General features: G+C 38.3%; 1 protein-coding gene across 2 annotated transcripts; it reads right to left on the bottom strand.

Annotated features, from left to right (window-relative positions):
- Positions 1-10: 10 nt before the first annotated feature.
- c23h12orf56 (chromosome 23 C12orf56 homolog) lies at positions 11-14,231 on the bottom strand. Of its 2 annotated transcripts, none has more exons than XM_041977166.1 (14): positions 13,864-14,231; positions 10,474-10,669; positions 9,084-9,099; positions 6,391-6,568; positions 4,933-5,088; positions 4,778-4,851; positions 4,463-4,607; positions 4,208-4,302; positions 2,671-2,760; positions 2,345-2,432; positions 2,169-2,264; positions 767-844; positions 509-690; positions 11-264 (listed from the first exon to the last, which is right to left on the bottom strand). In XM_041977166.1, exons 1-14 carry the CDS (start codon positions 14,107-14,109, stop codon positions 114-116), a joined length of 1,791 nt encoding a protein of 596 aa, XP_041833100.1. In that variant the 5' UTR covers positions 14,110-14,231; the 3' UTR covers positions 11-113. The 2 variants fall into 2 exon arrangements, with proteins under 2 accessions (XP_041833100.1, XP_041833101.1); XM_041977167.1 differs by having other exon boundaries at positions 2,169-2,258.
- Between the last annotated feature and the right edge of the window lie 1,179 nt (positions 14,232-15,410).

Raw genomic sequence — 15,410 nt, 5'->3', positions numbered from 1 at the left:
AAAACATAAACTTGCTCTGTTAAAGGCACACTTTTTCTTTTTTATAAGCCCCTACCCCTTCAGCGGGGTGAACATAGAAACTTGGGAGCAGTAGAAGTTCCTGTCCTTACCGACTACAGCTGGTCGCCTGTATTCTGACTCTCACAGATAACAGATGATTTATCTATGAGCGTCAGAATACAGGCGACCAGCTGTAGAGTTGGTTGGCTGATGGGATATTTAGGTGACAGCTTCCCTGTAGCATATGAGGGCTTTACAAGGTATCTGGAAGATGAAACGGGAGATCTTTTAGTCTACATACTCAGCATAGAGATGTATTCCTTTAAAAAAGTATTCATTATAGTTATAACAGCTTATGCAGCAGATTAAAGCTCATATTTTTGGTAAAAACACATTTCGCTTCTGCCTTTGCAGTGTTGATAAAATCAATGTTTGGATTAAAAGTTAATATTTTCTGATAAATAATTAACTGATGAATCCCAAGCTGAGAAGAAGTGAAGCAACGAACCTGAAGTCTTGTCTGAAGTTAAACCGGAGGTGTTCAGCCAGCTGGGTGTCCTGTTGCAGACAGGCCAGCAGGAGGCGGCAGCGCTTGAACAGCAGGACGGACTGAGGGGGGCTCAGGAACGACTTCTGATTGGACGACAGAACCAGAACCACCTGCGAGGCCTGGTAACTGATGAAGGACAACTGCGGAGGACAGATTGAACTTAGTGTGTGGTTTGTGACAGATTAAGAGGTTTTAAAAAGGAACAGTGATAGCTACCAGGTCAGGATGAGGCTGTAGGACTTTGAAGGTCCAGCCGACAGACAGGATGCTGTCTGTAGAGAAACACCTGTTGGTCTGAAATAAAGAGAATATTTAAAAGAAACTGCAGTGTTTCCAGGTGGCAGATTCAATCCAACTTTATTTTTTGGTACTTTAAAATCCACAGATGACCCAGGTGCTATACAAAATCACAAAAAGAAGAAATAAGTCAAGATGGACGGAGCGTCTGTGATGTCACCTGTAGGTTTCTGAGGAGCAAAAATGAAGCTTATTGGGCGGTTCCCACCATTGCCATCTTGGTAGCGTCACATGTGTCATTAGTCCCTGAAAATCCAAAAATGGTCAAAGAGGTCAAGCTGAGAGGGGGGCGGTGGATGATTGACACCCATCAAACTAGCTAACCAAAGCTAGACACTGGGCACAGTGTCCTGTATGTGTTGTGCTAAACCAGTTCTCCCAGCTACAAATAAAAAATATCAAAACTTTACGCACATATCATGCAATTTATTTTGGCTTAAGAAATGGTCATAATATTAATATATTTATTAATATTGTTGTATAGATGCGTTTTTAATTTGTTAGGTTATATACTTGGGTGTGTGAGGGCTTGCGTTTTTAATTGACAAAAACAGCTATTTTTATTATGAAAAGCACTTTGTGTTGTTTTTTTTATGAAGGGCTTTATAAATAAAATTTGATTTCATTTACTCACAAATGACTTTACACATTTCTAAATCATGTGATTCCTTTTTTGACAGAAACTAATTTCCCTCCATCTTTTTACCGTGATACAACATCTTGGTTCTTAATGTTTCGATATTTGGTGCAGAAAGACTGTAAAGTGATTTAACCCTTGATGTGGTTAAGTAGACACTCGGAATGTACGAACTGAAAGAGGCAGGAGTTTTGATCATTCTTAAATTTAATAGAGTAAAACTATAAGAAATCCTGTTTTTAACATCTATATTACTGAACAGTTTTGGGCTCGTTGAACTTTAAGGCATCCATTGTCACTGGCTACGTGTTGAAGTCGTGTCCAGCGCTTGTTACAGTCCCGCCATCTTTGAGGTTGGGTTGTCTTTTGGTCAAATGAAGATCTCAGAGTCTCATCTTTAAAAAATGAGTGTTCTCAATTCCTTAACTTTAGCTGTTAAACTACTGTCGTTTACTCTCACATCCCTGGAGCTCCTGCAGGTTGAGCAAAAATCTGCACCCAGTTAAATCACCTTTCACTAGCAGATCCTGTTTCCCACTTTGAGATGATGTTAGAAGCTGTTTGCAATCTTAAGCATGGCATTTTATTCATTACTTCCACATGTGCAGACTGTTTTGGTTACTGAAAGTTGTTAAATAAATATGTGACCTAAAAGAGACTTGCCTTGTCTCTATCATGGTTTACCTGTCTGCGGTCTGAATTCACCTCCTGGCCTAAAAGCAGCAGCTCAAAGAGCAGCGAGCAGGCAGCATCCAGATACTCCGCCAGTAAGACCTGCAGCTGATAAAAAACATGATTATAAATACATAAAAATCATATTTATTGTGTGTTTTTATTTACAGCATCATACAGCAGCTCACCTCAGAGCCAACCAGGGATCTTCTGCTGTTTGTTTCACATTGAGGATCACAAATCAGGGCGAGCAGCATTCTGGAGGCCAGAGCACCACTGAGACAGAATTACAGCAGATTTTACTTTTTATAACTAATACATGACAAGAGCAAAACCAGCTACATTTATTATTACCTTAATCTTTATATCTGTTTAATAAAAATGTGTCTGATGGATTTTATTATTATATCACAAATTAATCAAAGTCTATAAAACTGACGAGAAAACAAAAAGGCTCGACAGGAAGACACGAAGCACCCAGTGTAACATTTAGACAGTCAGGTGTGATGTTTACTTCTCAGCAGAGAGCAGGTGGATTCTGGCTGCTTCCACCTCCGTCTCCCGGAACATGATGGCGAGCGTCTGGACGATCAGAGTGCTCAGTCTGAAGACCAACGGCAGAATTTCATCATGACTTTAACACAAAGTCTGAAACCAACACCGTCACAAACAGTAGCTTATTACGGAAAACTTTCATGTTTCTTGTAGGCTTAGTTTCCTTTCTGGATCAGTGCCTCCAGTAACCCAACCACCAATCCCAGAATGTATGCCTCTTGGATTTCATCTTTCAATACCAGGTCCTTGATGTATCCCATTATCATCAAGGGCCTCATATATATATATATATATATATATATATATATATATATATATATATATATATATATATATATATATATGTACATATATATATATATATATATATTGCAGAGGTCACACTGGACTGATGTTACAGCTGTTTGCGGAGTTTTAACATGGCTATGAAACCCTCTTCAACATTCCATGAGAAAAAGAGCACTAAAATATTATCTTTAAACTTTAAATATGTTGACATTATGATGATTTTTCTTCTGCCCGACTTTTTTTGTGCTGGCCCTGGCATTCCTGCTGCTTTATTGTGCAGTGACTGATGCGTATAGTGGAAACAGCAGCGAATCATCATAGCTTGGAGCACACAGGAGCTTGTATTTGAATAAACTGCTTTATTTGGCTTTGCAGATTAGCTTACAATAACTGTCTTCTGTCTTTGTTACGTTATATCACCTTATCCCTCACTGCTGGATGGTTAACTTCCGAGATGATGCAGGGCACAGACCTTGTGCTCTGGTATAAGAACTCCTACGTCTATGCTGCCAATACACTGTTTTCTGTTTATTTCTTAAAAGGTGCAATGTGAAATTAAATGAAAAGTCAATGACAGAAAAATGTATATTTTATAAAAAATTCATGTTTCTATTAGTATCTAATCACTTTATTGAAATAACTAGTATTTTACTCCCTTAGAATGAGACATATGTCTCCTTGCCGTGGGTCCACATACATGGCAGCTGCCATATTTATGCCACCTTGTCTCTGAAAGAACAAACAACTCTGTGTGAAGCTTTAAAACTGCAGTATTGTCTGTGTTTGTTAGGAGCAAGGGCACCATTTGGAATAAGTAATGCTTTAAAGGACTATAGAAATAGAAAATGTGTACACAATGTTGAAGTGATACCTGTAGTGCAGTTAGTGCTGCACCTGAGGGCACTGGATCCACTCACAGATTTAAACAGGTTTATATCTGGAAGAATTTTGGTCACTTAGGGCCACCGTCCATTCACAACTGTGTTTGGTATTTGAGGTAATCGCTATGCCAAACTTTACCACTAGATGTCAGTAATTCTTACACAGCATACCTTTTAATATAAAGTCTTATTCCAACAGTTTCCTCCTATTGAGTTCTTTGCTACCTTATCTCATACAAACCTGAACTTAACCTTTTCCGAACCTAAATCTAACCTCAATGTGAATCAAAACTTGTCCTAACCACACACACACAGATAGGGTCTTACAATAGTTGATCTGCTGTGTAAACTCCATGGAGACTCTGACAGCCGAAAAGACAATTCTCCAGAGTCTGGACCAGGAAAACACACAACTCACTGCACTGGAACAGACAAAACACAACTTTCACTCAACAGAAAACATCCCAACATATTTCGCTAGTCGTCTGTACCCCAGTTTATTTAATCACTTCCCGCCACAGAATATGATCACACAGTTTAGTGCTTAACATCATCTGACAGTGTTAACGGTGAACGTCTTACCTTCCAGAAGAGTCTGCGAAGTGTTAAGTTTCGGTGAGCTGCTGTTCTTAGCTCCTGCAGCAGCAGGTACAAGAGCTCCACACTGATCCCATCCTGCAGGAGCTCTGAGCTCAGCTGACCGAACAGGTGAGCCGTCCGCTCCATGCTGCATGAACACAGTTAAACCCAGTGTTGCCTAAAAATAATCACTAGTTCATTTTAAACAGGTGACATCTGATACCAGATGCTCAGCCAGGCTGAAAACAGTCAGCACCTCTTCTAGAGGTACAGATTTAAAAGAATTAGGATATAAAGAGCATTAAAGAGATTTGTTACCTGATTCCTTTAGCAAGCGGGTCACAGGTGGTATACATCTTTCTGTAGACTGGATCTAACATCAGAGTGGATCTCTGAACACAGACATGCTCATTTAAACAACAGTTGTCTAACACAACCAGAACGTTTCTCCAGGTGTGGGCACGTTAACTCACAATAATGAAGCTGTTCCACATGCTCTGCAGGTGGAGGTAAAGTCTGGATTTCTGTGAAACGGTGTACAGATGCAGCTCCGCCTCCTTCTCCTCCATGCTGTTTGCATCGTCTCGCCTCAGCAGATCTGACAGGACCGAGCCAATACTTCGTGTCACCTGGATCGTCACATAAACATGACGGGTTAGTCAGGAAACTAAACCAAACTCGCATAAGAGAGAGCCATCTTCCAAAATGTTTTTCATTTACAGAAAATCCTCTCAGTTAAATGGTTTGAACATACATACATATATATATAAAATTATTATTTTCTGTCTTTGTGAACCAACTTATTTGAATTAAAAAGACAGAAATTTAAATAACTAATGTTTTTAAAAAGTTTTTTAAAAGTTTCTTGTTTATCCAAACAGCTTGAAAATCTAAAGTTTTTATAGAGCCAAGTAAAGGCAGGAAAGTTTCTAGAATATTCACTAATCTGCTTCTGGATGATTCCTCAACCTGAAGAATAACTGGTGACAGGTGAGGGTGTCAGGATTAGGTATAAAAGTAGCATCCACCAAAGGTTTAGTTTCTCCGAGCAGCAATAGGTCATAGCTCATGACTTTGTACTAAACTTGCTCCGAAAACCATTCATAAGAACCAGAACATGAAATTGAATTACACCAGAAGAAAGACATGTATGAACTCAAGAGAAGTCAGCAGAGTTCTCTGGACTCGTCTTGCATGGACAGAAAGAAAGAAATGTCTTCTGTGGTTAGATGACTCCTCGTTTCAGCTGCTTTTGAGAAAAACTAACATCTGCTTTGACATGTTGGAGATGAGAGAGATCAACCAGGCTGTCGACAGACTGGAATTCTGGAGGTGCTCCCATCAAGGCGACATCGTTTTCAGGGAGGACAACAACAACCACAAACTGCTGAGCAGCTGAAATCTTGATTTCAGAAAATATGGATACAAATCCCTCTGAAACACTAGAACAATCAGTATTCTAAGTTCCCAAAGCTTTCAAAAGTCTCATTAAAAGGAAGCTGATGGAACACAATGGAAACATTTCTCTTGTGCACATCAACATGAACCTAGATCTGTTGTTTTTATGTTGCTGCATCAGATTGCTGGTAAAGACACTGAAAAAATAACTTCTGTGCACTTAAAGGTTCAAATTGAAAGAAAAGTACATATTCAAGTTTTTGTTGCATTTGTGGACTTCCTGGCTTTTCTGAAAGTGGAATGTATACTGAATCATTGTGGAAGATGTTATTAAAGCTCATCACAGTCTTTGCTGACATCCTCAAACATCTCGTGAGGCAAATCTCACAAAATGTGTTTATGCTTTATGATTTATGAGCAAGAGAAACAACAATGTAAATCTGAGCAGCTTTGAACAACAGCTCTAATTTACTGGATAAAAATTAGCGACACATTAATTGTGCAGAGCGCTTCGAGTTACAGTTCATCCCTACCTGACCAGTGTCAGTTGTCATCAGACTTTCATCTGATAGAAAAGGAGGGGAGGTGGATGAAGTGGAGTAAAAAGAGGAAGGCTGGGAGGGAGGGTGTGGGAGGCCCAGAGTCTGTGGGTTTGGGCAGGAAGTAGAGCGAGTGGACTTCAGCACCGGCTGGAGCTGCTCCATCCACTGACTGTGAGAAAGAAAAGAGATTATTGTATTAAGTTTTTTTGTCTGGATCAGCTGGTCATCAGAAAATGAATTGACGTAGCATTTTTGGGTTTAGTTACTGTCTGTGCTCATTAAGAGTTTAATCAATATATCTATCTTATTGGCATCTGAGATCAGCAGCTGCATCAGCAGCCTACTCTTTGCTTTTTCCTTTAATGTTTTAGCACAAATGTTGCTGCTGAAAACCAGAAAAAGTTTCCAGCTGTCGTCCATGCTCATCCTGGTCTGTGAACACATCAACAACAGCAGGTGTCCCAGGTTCGGTGTGTTTAATGACCTCCCTGCGGCGAAGCAGATGAGCATGAGACAGCGTTCACACTTCCTGCTGTTTACATCTCACACATTAGTTTTCTTGCTGTAACTAAGCAACTATTCAGAGTTTGGTGACAGTAAATCTGTTTACATTTCCTCTTCGTCTCTTGACAGTCAACACTGTTTCCTGATTGATGCTCCGAGGGATTACAGGAGCGCTAAAATCCCAAAAGAGTTCTAATTAAACTTTAAAAGAGGGAGTCCTTCCACCATCTTGGAGGGAGGCTTATATTTCAGTGATCCCAAAAGAAGGTGAAGACTTGACAGATTTGGTGCTTACAGACCAATCGGTGTATTAAACCAAGATTAGAATATCACCATCCTAGCAAGAAGGACCGGAGGAAGTTGTGGCTTTTCTGATAGATGAGGACGAAACTGGTTTTGTCCAGCGCAGACAGACTCAGGATAATATACACTGAACGCCCTCATACCATTGAACATATAAATAAGGGAAATTTGGGGCAATCCTATAGAGAATGGATGCAGAAAAGGCATTTGAATCTGTCACATCAGAGTTTCTTTATAAAGTCATGGAAAATTAGGTTTTCATGAGAACTTGTATTAGAACTTGCCAGAATGAAGGTTAATGGAGCATTGTCTAGGACCATGCAACTGCAGCAGGGCTGTCCCCGGGGTTGCCCGATCAGACCAGCACTGTGTAATTTATAGAACCTCTCGCTCAAGCTATAAGACAAGCCCAAGGCCTTGATTGTATTATGATCAAGGGTATCGAGTACAAAATATTTTTACATGCAGTCTGAAGAATCCAGAAACAGGAGTCTCTAGATTGATGGGATTGCTGCAGATGCATGCAAACCCGTCAGGCTATTCTCTTAATATTAATAAAATACAAGCTCTGGTGTTAAACTATCATCATCCCTAAATCTTAGAAATATATATATATATATATATATATATATATATATATATATATATATATATATATATATTAGTATTTGGACGTGAAATTAACAAAGGATACATCCAAGTTATATTTTGGAAACTATACACGTCAATAAAAACATTAAAGAGGAGGTTAAAGGACTCATACCAAGTATATCTAGTATTACCCAGATGTGTATTCGGGCACACAAATAAAAGTTTCTTAAAGAGATTATTGCAGAATTAAACAGGTCTATTATTAATTTAAGAGGTCATACAACAGATTATATAAAGGTTAAATGGAAACAAGAATTGTCAATGGAAATTACCCCCACGGGTTGGATAACTATAATAAATAGACACATTACTACCACAGCATCACATATATGGAGAGATTTTTCTTGGGAAAATCGTGTTCGCTTTCTCACAGCCCCAAAAACAAAAGTCTAGACAGAGTGGTGCAGAACTGAGCGGCTGGCGGGGATGCGGTCATGTCCTGCCAGACCATTTTCATATTTTTTGGAGTTGTCCCATTCTTGGACCGTTCTGGAACGCTGTCCACAGAGCAGTCAGGGAAGTTCGTGGCCATAATGTTGGTCTTTTTATCTGGGGAAATCCAGATTAGAGATTTTCTAAATGTGACAGCTACTTAGTGAAAATATTTATGGTGGCAAGTGAGAATGCTATAACAAAAAAACAAGAAAAAGAAACAAGTTTTTTTTTAAAAAAAAAAGGGTATTTTCACTTCTAAGTAATGTTATAAATGCTCCACTCATGTTTTTTTCTCTCTACAGTTGTAAAGCTTTTACAGCTCAGTTTGTTTGCCTCCCTGACTCCGGAGGGAAAAAGCTTTGTCCTTCTCCTCATTAACTGCCTGAAACTAAGAGGGAGGGATGATGATGAAGCCACAGAAAACCAGTGAAGAAGAGGAGAAGAATGGCTTGGGTGCAGGTTAGATCTTTGTTATTGTACTCCTCTTTGCTAGTTAAAAAGTAAGAGCAACCACAGCCCGTATCAGCTTCCCTTCATGGATCATCTGACAAACAGGATACCTGAGTGGATGTGAGTGTGCTTGATGTACTGACATGAAGACTCTGCAGCCTCCTTTTAAGGACAAAAATAACCCATAAGTTTAAATTTATTCTTAAAATAAACACTTGTTTTGAAGTTACAGTAACTTTAAATTAATTTGTTTAAAAAGGTTTCAGCTGAGGTCATTTAGTTGACAGGAAATGGGTTTACATCATCTGCAGTGATGGAAACAGGACTGTGTGTGTGCTCACCTCTCTGCAGGATATCCTGTGGGGGAGACAAACAGGTCAGTTAGGATTACATTTAAAGATTTCAGCACAAAGAAATCAAAGATACATGAGCCTCACCGTCTTCTTTTACACAGATCAGATCCCTGATTTCCACAGCTGACATAGGGTAGAACTTCTCAATAAAATACCTTCAGTAATTCAGGTAAAAATACTCCAAAGGAGCACTGAAGCAGAAATCAGAGCAACCGAGCACATTTCAGGGTTAGGCAAACGTCTTGTTCAGTGCGTCCGTGCACTATGAACCCAAAATATCTCAATCATCAATTTAATTTTATTTAACTATTTAACTTTAAAGCAACATCAGTTAAAAGCTGAGTTTTTGAGAAGCCAAAATGGAAAGAAGATCTCCAGTTTGTCAACAAATGTGCAAAAAATAAATAAATTAATTAATTTAAAAAAATCATTTAACAGTTTAAAAACATTATTCCTCAAAGAAAAACTGAATGGATTTACATATTTTTCTCTCTACAGTGCAGAATATCATGAAATTGTGTACATACGGATGTGGTATTGTTGGTACCCTTCGGTTAATGAAAGAAAAACTCACAATAAATAAAAATTCTATGAAATTTAACTAATGAAAGTCAGACATTTCTTTTCAACCATGCTTCAACAGAATTTAAAAAAATAAACTCATGAAACAGGTCTGGACAAAAATGATGGTACCCTTAACTTAATATTTTGTTGCACAACCTTTTGAGGCAATCACTGCAATCAAACGATTCCTGTAACTGTCAATGAGACTTCTGCAACTCTCAGCAGGTATTTTGCCCCACTCCTCATAAGCAAACTGCTCCAGTTGTCTGAAGGGAGCCTTTTCCAGACGGCATGTTTCAGCTCCTTCTAAAGATGCTCAATAGGATTTAGGTCAGGACTCATAGAAGCCACTTTAGAATAGTCCAATGTTTTCCTCTTAGCCATTCCTGGGTGTTTTTAGCTGTGTTTTGACAACAGGGATGGACCATCACGCAGTGGAAAAGTGGATTGTGGTCAAACCAATCAGTATTCTGATCTTTATTGGAAGAAATGGAGCAAAGAGCAAAAGGAACATCCAGACTGTTGTCAGCAACAAGTCTGGTTCTGTGATGGTACGATGATGAATCAGAGTTCTGATGTTAATTTTGTAAAGCGCTTTGTGCTGCATTTATTTGTATGAAAAGTGCAATATAAATAAAGCTTTAATTGTTTGTTTGTATGGAGCTGGATCAGAGTTCTGCATCATTAATGCAGAAACGTTCACAGGCTCCATGAAACCTTCTAAATTCTCACCTCGCATTTTGCTGTTTAAAAAAAAACCATTTAAACTAAATTGCATTTTTTTTAAGTGTTTAAACACAACACTTCTTTCTACCTTCTGAGGTGTTGGTTGGCATGGGACAGTGGCTGGCTCTACGAGAGGACAAGGCAACAGGAAGTCCCTCCTCCACCTTGCCTTTCCTCGACCAAACGCATCCCTTCCCTGCAGGCTTTTCAGTGACGTAGATGATTCGTATGTGCTGACAGCGTTCCCTGTCCTTCAAACTGAGGAATTCTGGGAGGTCATTCACCTGTACAGGTATAACAGAAAGAAGGATCGGCTCATATGAAAGTTGTTGGGGGATAATCTGAAACATTTCAGTTTCAGACAAAAACAGCAAATATTTGCATATTTTAAACAACGAAACAAATTGCAAACTTAAACTTGACGGCCACGTGAGTAGATACACCTGTTCAACTGGCCGTTCAGCAACTGCTGATCTACTGGGATTTTCACTCACTAAGAGAAAATATCCAGTGAGCAACAGTTGTCTGGAACAAAATGTCAATCAACAGTTCAGGCTGCTGGTGGTGTAATGGTAGGGGGATATTTTCTTAGCCCACTTTGGTCCCCTTAGTACCACTATGGCCTGGTTTACCCACCACAGCCAACCTGAGTATTGTTGCTGACCACGTCCATCCCTTTGTGATCACAGTGTAGCATCTTCTGATGCTACTTCCAGCAGGATAATGCACCATGTCACAAAGCTCAGATCATCTCCAGCTGACAATGAGTTCACTGGACTCCAACGGCCTCCACAGTCACCAGATCTCCATCCAGTAGAGCAGCTTTGGGATGTGGTGGAACGGGAGATTCTCATCATGGATGCAGCCGACAAACCTGCAGCAACTTTGTGATGCTGTCATGTCAACATTGAGCAATAGTCCGGAGATAGTTCTGGAGGAAAAAAGGCTAGCAAGGTGGACTTAATAAAGTAGTCAGCGAGTGTAGTTTGTTACTAATAAATAAATATTTGTTTTATTTTAAGGATTTTTTCTTACTTATAGTAAAACAAAATCACGATGGAAAACTCGCAGTGTCGTCTGATGTACGAGGAGGGAGGTTGCTGCTTCAGGTTCACACGTGAAGTCGGGCTGTAATCTGGCAGTTTAATACAGGCAGGATTTACTCCGTTAGGAGGACGTTAAACCTCTGACATAACACGCCGTGGAAATCAAAGGCTTAACTGCCACTCGGACTTTTCTGTCATATAGTGCTGAAGCTGAACCTATTTTAAGAACTTCAATGCTGCTGACTGCGTCATTTAGTTTAAATATTGTCTCAGGATGATGGTTTCCTCATCAGTTAATCAGCTTTTCACTGCAGTGAATCCAGCTCGGCTGCAGCATCAAAACACTGACATTCCTGTAATTCATTTAAAAATTAAAGCTGATTTTAGTTAAATTACCTGAACACCTGCCAGGTAAAACAGATCGTCAGATGGTCAGCTGGTATTAAAGACAATCTTATTTATTTATTTGTTTACACTTAAACAATTTACAAAGTAAAATGTTTTGGCTGCAGACTTAAACAGAGTGAGTTAATGAAGTTTATCTGACTGGTCTGAATTTATTTTTTTAAGATACATTTTTCAGTTTATATATTTATATTTCTAAAGATTAATTTAAACCTACAAGTCACAGCCCCTAATCTTTAATCTGACCGTTTAACAGCAGAAGCTTGTTATTTACAGTATAACATGAGGACAGCCTCAGTTTCTCAGCTCTCAGTTAGTTAGAAGTTTGTAAAGATTATTAAATAAATTAATTCACTAATGTTAAATCAGGAAGCTGAGGTTTTCTTATTTTTTTAAAGCTAAATAAATTATTAAAGGTTACTAAAAATGCATATTGTAGCTAAATCATAAAAAGGAAATATATAAAATCAGAATGAGAGTGTCTCATAAAATTGAATATGACCAGGTTTAAAGGGTTCTTTGTATGTTTTGTTTTCTAAAAGTTTGCATTTACTCTGATGGAAAAACAACTGAAAACATATACAGTAATGCAGATAAATAAAAATGTATTTTAATTGTTTATTTTAAATTTAACATCCATATATTTATCTGAGGAAATGGTTAATAGCTGTGAAAGCACCAATAATTATTCCACTAATGTCAGATCAGTCATCACAATGTTTACTGTTCCTATATTCAATCTACCAACAGCTGTGAAACAGAGGTGATCCATTTTGGGGCCCCTTTACTCGCCAGCTGTGCATGGGTACTGAAATATGGCAGCCCGCTGCTAGTACAACTACTAGAGATGGATAAAACACAGCATCATTTTCCAGTTGGGATGAATATTTTAAATGTTTTTTAATGAAGGAAAAACAAGAGGAATCTGACAGTGTTTTGTTTTTGTTTTTTTTTTTCATTTTAAAAGCTAAATAAATCATTTGTTGTTAAAAACTAACAAATTCTTACATTTGAGACCCTGCTCAAATAATTTATTTTTAACTGAAAAAAAATAGCTAATGCTAAATAATATTAAAATCTTGAGATCAAATATCCAAGAAATTGGAAATAACTGATTTATGCTGTGATAGTGCATTTATGTGATAAAAAAAATAAAACTGCATTTTATTTGTGGAACCTGCAATAAAACTACATAAGATAGAATTATTTAAAATACAATATTGATTTACTAATAAATGTCATAAATGTTTTATTCCATTGTCTCCAATAAGAATAACCTTTCTTCTGTTTTTAGTATTATATTGTTATCGTTATTGTAAATTGCATAAGTTTTGGTTCTTTTTAGTGTGTCAGACTGAATCAAGAGTAGGCTTTAAGGGATAATGTTTGGACATTTTCCTTTTTTTTTAAATGCCAACAGTGAAAAATGTTTGGCACACATCCACAGGTTTTTATTGCCCTAAATTTGACTTGACGGACTTGAAGTGTGTGCCTAAACTCAGACTCAAATATGCCAAACATTTCTCATATCTCAATTTTCTTTGTTCTAACACTTGTAATCACCATCAAATCTGGCTTATGACATTTGGGCCACATCTGGCCCATACGGCGCACACCATGGCTCAAGTTAACCCTAGTTTATAACCTCTTGGCCACATCTGGCCCACATAAATTATGTTGTATGTGCCAAAAACAATCTCCAAAAATGTGTCTAGCCTATGTACTAACGCATAAATAACAAATGGAGACAAGTCTGAAGATATTGGCATATTTTGGTCATAACACAAGAAGAAAAATAAATACATAGTTTTGACTTTTAAATACCTTTTCAGCAGTCAACATAAAAAGTGTAAACATATTTAAAATTTACACACACTAGTAAAGGTATAAAACCTTATTTGACATTTTTGTTCATGAAGCTTGACTGGATTCTGGAAGTATTTCGTTTTAAACTCCACTGACTGAATTTTAACTGGCTGAATTTTAACTATACAAAAACTGATTTTGTATGTTAGTTAAAAACTCACCAGCCCAATATTACGCACGCGCCCAAAGTTTACTACCGCGGTGAGCGTGCGCGGCGGGTATTCAGTCAGGTAAACCCACTCGTCGCTCACGACCACGTGCATGTAAACTTTGTTAACGGTCTCCGTCACCACCACGCACGGTTCGCAGGCTCGGATCCGCTCGTACACCGCCCGCTCCGTGTTTCGCTTTAGGAATGAGTCCAGCCTCGCGTTCCGACAGGAGAGGAGCGTCCCGGAGCCGGTCATGTCTTTGTAGCTTCGTGGTTAACTGGAAGGCTGTTCGCTGTAGCGTCCCATCCGTGAGGTTTGTATTTCAAGATTAAGTCCCGTTCATTTAACGGCAAGTGAACAGTCGAAGCTCCACTAGGAATAACTGTCAGCGCGCACTGCTCTCCGATTGGTCCGCGCGTTGTAGCGGATTCCTCTGATTGGCCAGAAGTTACAGTTATTTCATAAACAGTGGTTCATCGCTTTAGCTGGGAGCCTCATGCTTGAATGATTAATAGTTTAATGTTAAATAGTTTAACAAAGAAAGAACACTGATCTGAAGATGGTCAGGAAAATATCCATAGAAAAACTTTTAGAAAACTGGAAAACCATTGTTCAATACCACTTTAAAAGATTACAACAAAGTCTGACTGCTGGTAAGAGAAATGTAGAGAAATGAGGCTGGATCAGGACTACTGAACTAGACATTTATGTATGGCTGTATAGCAAAATTTAAATATTAAACATTTACACTGACTGTGAAATTGTTTAACTTGGTGGTTAAAATCTGTTTGCTTTTTTGTTAGTTGCACCTCTAACATCTTACCACTAGAGGTCAGTGTGTTGCAGATCATCTTAGTAAATCTCCAACACAATATAGTTGTTCCACTTTAATATTTTAGATGTGTTTCTTACTAAATATTTCATTAACAAATAATAGATATTTTTATCTAACATATTTTTGGTTCATATAAATCGTGAAAATGTGACATAATGCCCTTCTTTAACCTCTCCTGCCTCTGTGACCCTTTCTGCTCCACTCAGAGGCAGGCGGAGGCTGCAGCTTTGAAGGGATGCTTTGTAAAAGGGTGAAAAAATTAAGAGTCACACACACACACACACACACAGACCATGGAGGAGATAAAAGCAGTGTTGTTTTAGTGGTTTTTCTGAGGAACACATTCAGTCTTTCATACAAAGCTGTATGAAAACCGAAACACTATAGAAACACAGAGAAGGATCCAACTTATCCAAAGCTAAAGCCCCAAATTTATATGTTTCCAACTTCCCCCATGTGGAGCTGTCACTGAAAAGGCACTAAAAATGTTAAGCATATTGTTAAGATTTCATAAGGATATGAAAAAACCTAAAACAAAATAAGACAAATATCAATGCTCCTGAACACATACTGCTTATGTGAATTGACATATATTGACTTAAATTTGTATTTAATGGCAAAAACACAAGGAAAACTTCTTACAAAGGCCGGTCTACTCTGGTTCTAGTCAGCCGGGTTGAACTGTACTCCCTCATTATTTACCATCACTGTGTGTTTGTGT

This window comes from Melanotaenia boesemani, chromosome 23, assembly GCF_017639745.1.
Source record: "Melanotaenia boesemani isolate fMelBoe1 chromosome 23, fMelBoe1.pri, whole genome shotgun sequence".
Lineage (NCBI taxonomy): Eukaryota > Metazoa > Chordata > Actinopteri > Atheriniformes > Melanotaeniidae > Melanotaenia > Melanotaenia boesemani.
The sequence above is the reverse complement of the archived record's forward strand: the minus strand, read 5'-3'. Positions and strand labels throughout refer to the sequence as shown.

What these genes read in the sequence shown, in the direction of transcription:
- c23h12orf56 (XM_041977166.1), bottom strand. Translation starts at nt 14,109, where the DNA reads ATGACCGGCTCCGGGACGCTCCTCTCCTGTCGGAACGCGAGGCTGGAC. An exon ending in GATCCCTGGTTGGCTCTGAG is followed by an intron (nt 2,265 to 2,344) that starts GTGAGCTGCTGT and finishes GTTTTTTATCAG; the next exon opens with CTGCAGGTCTTACTGGCGGA. An exon ending in AACTTCAGACAAGACTTCAG is followed by an intron (nt 265 to 508) that starts GTTCGTTGCTTC and finishes TTCATCTTCCAG; the next exon opens with ATACCTTGTAAAGCCCTCAT.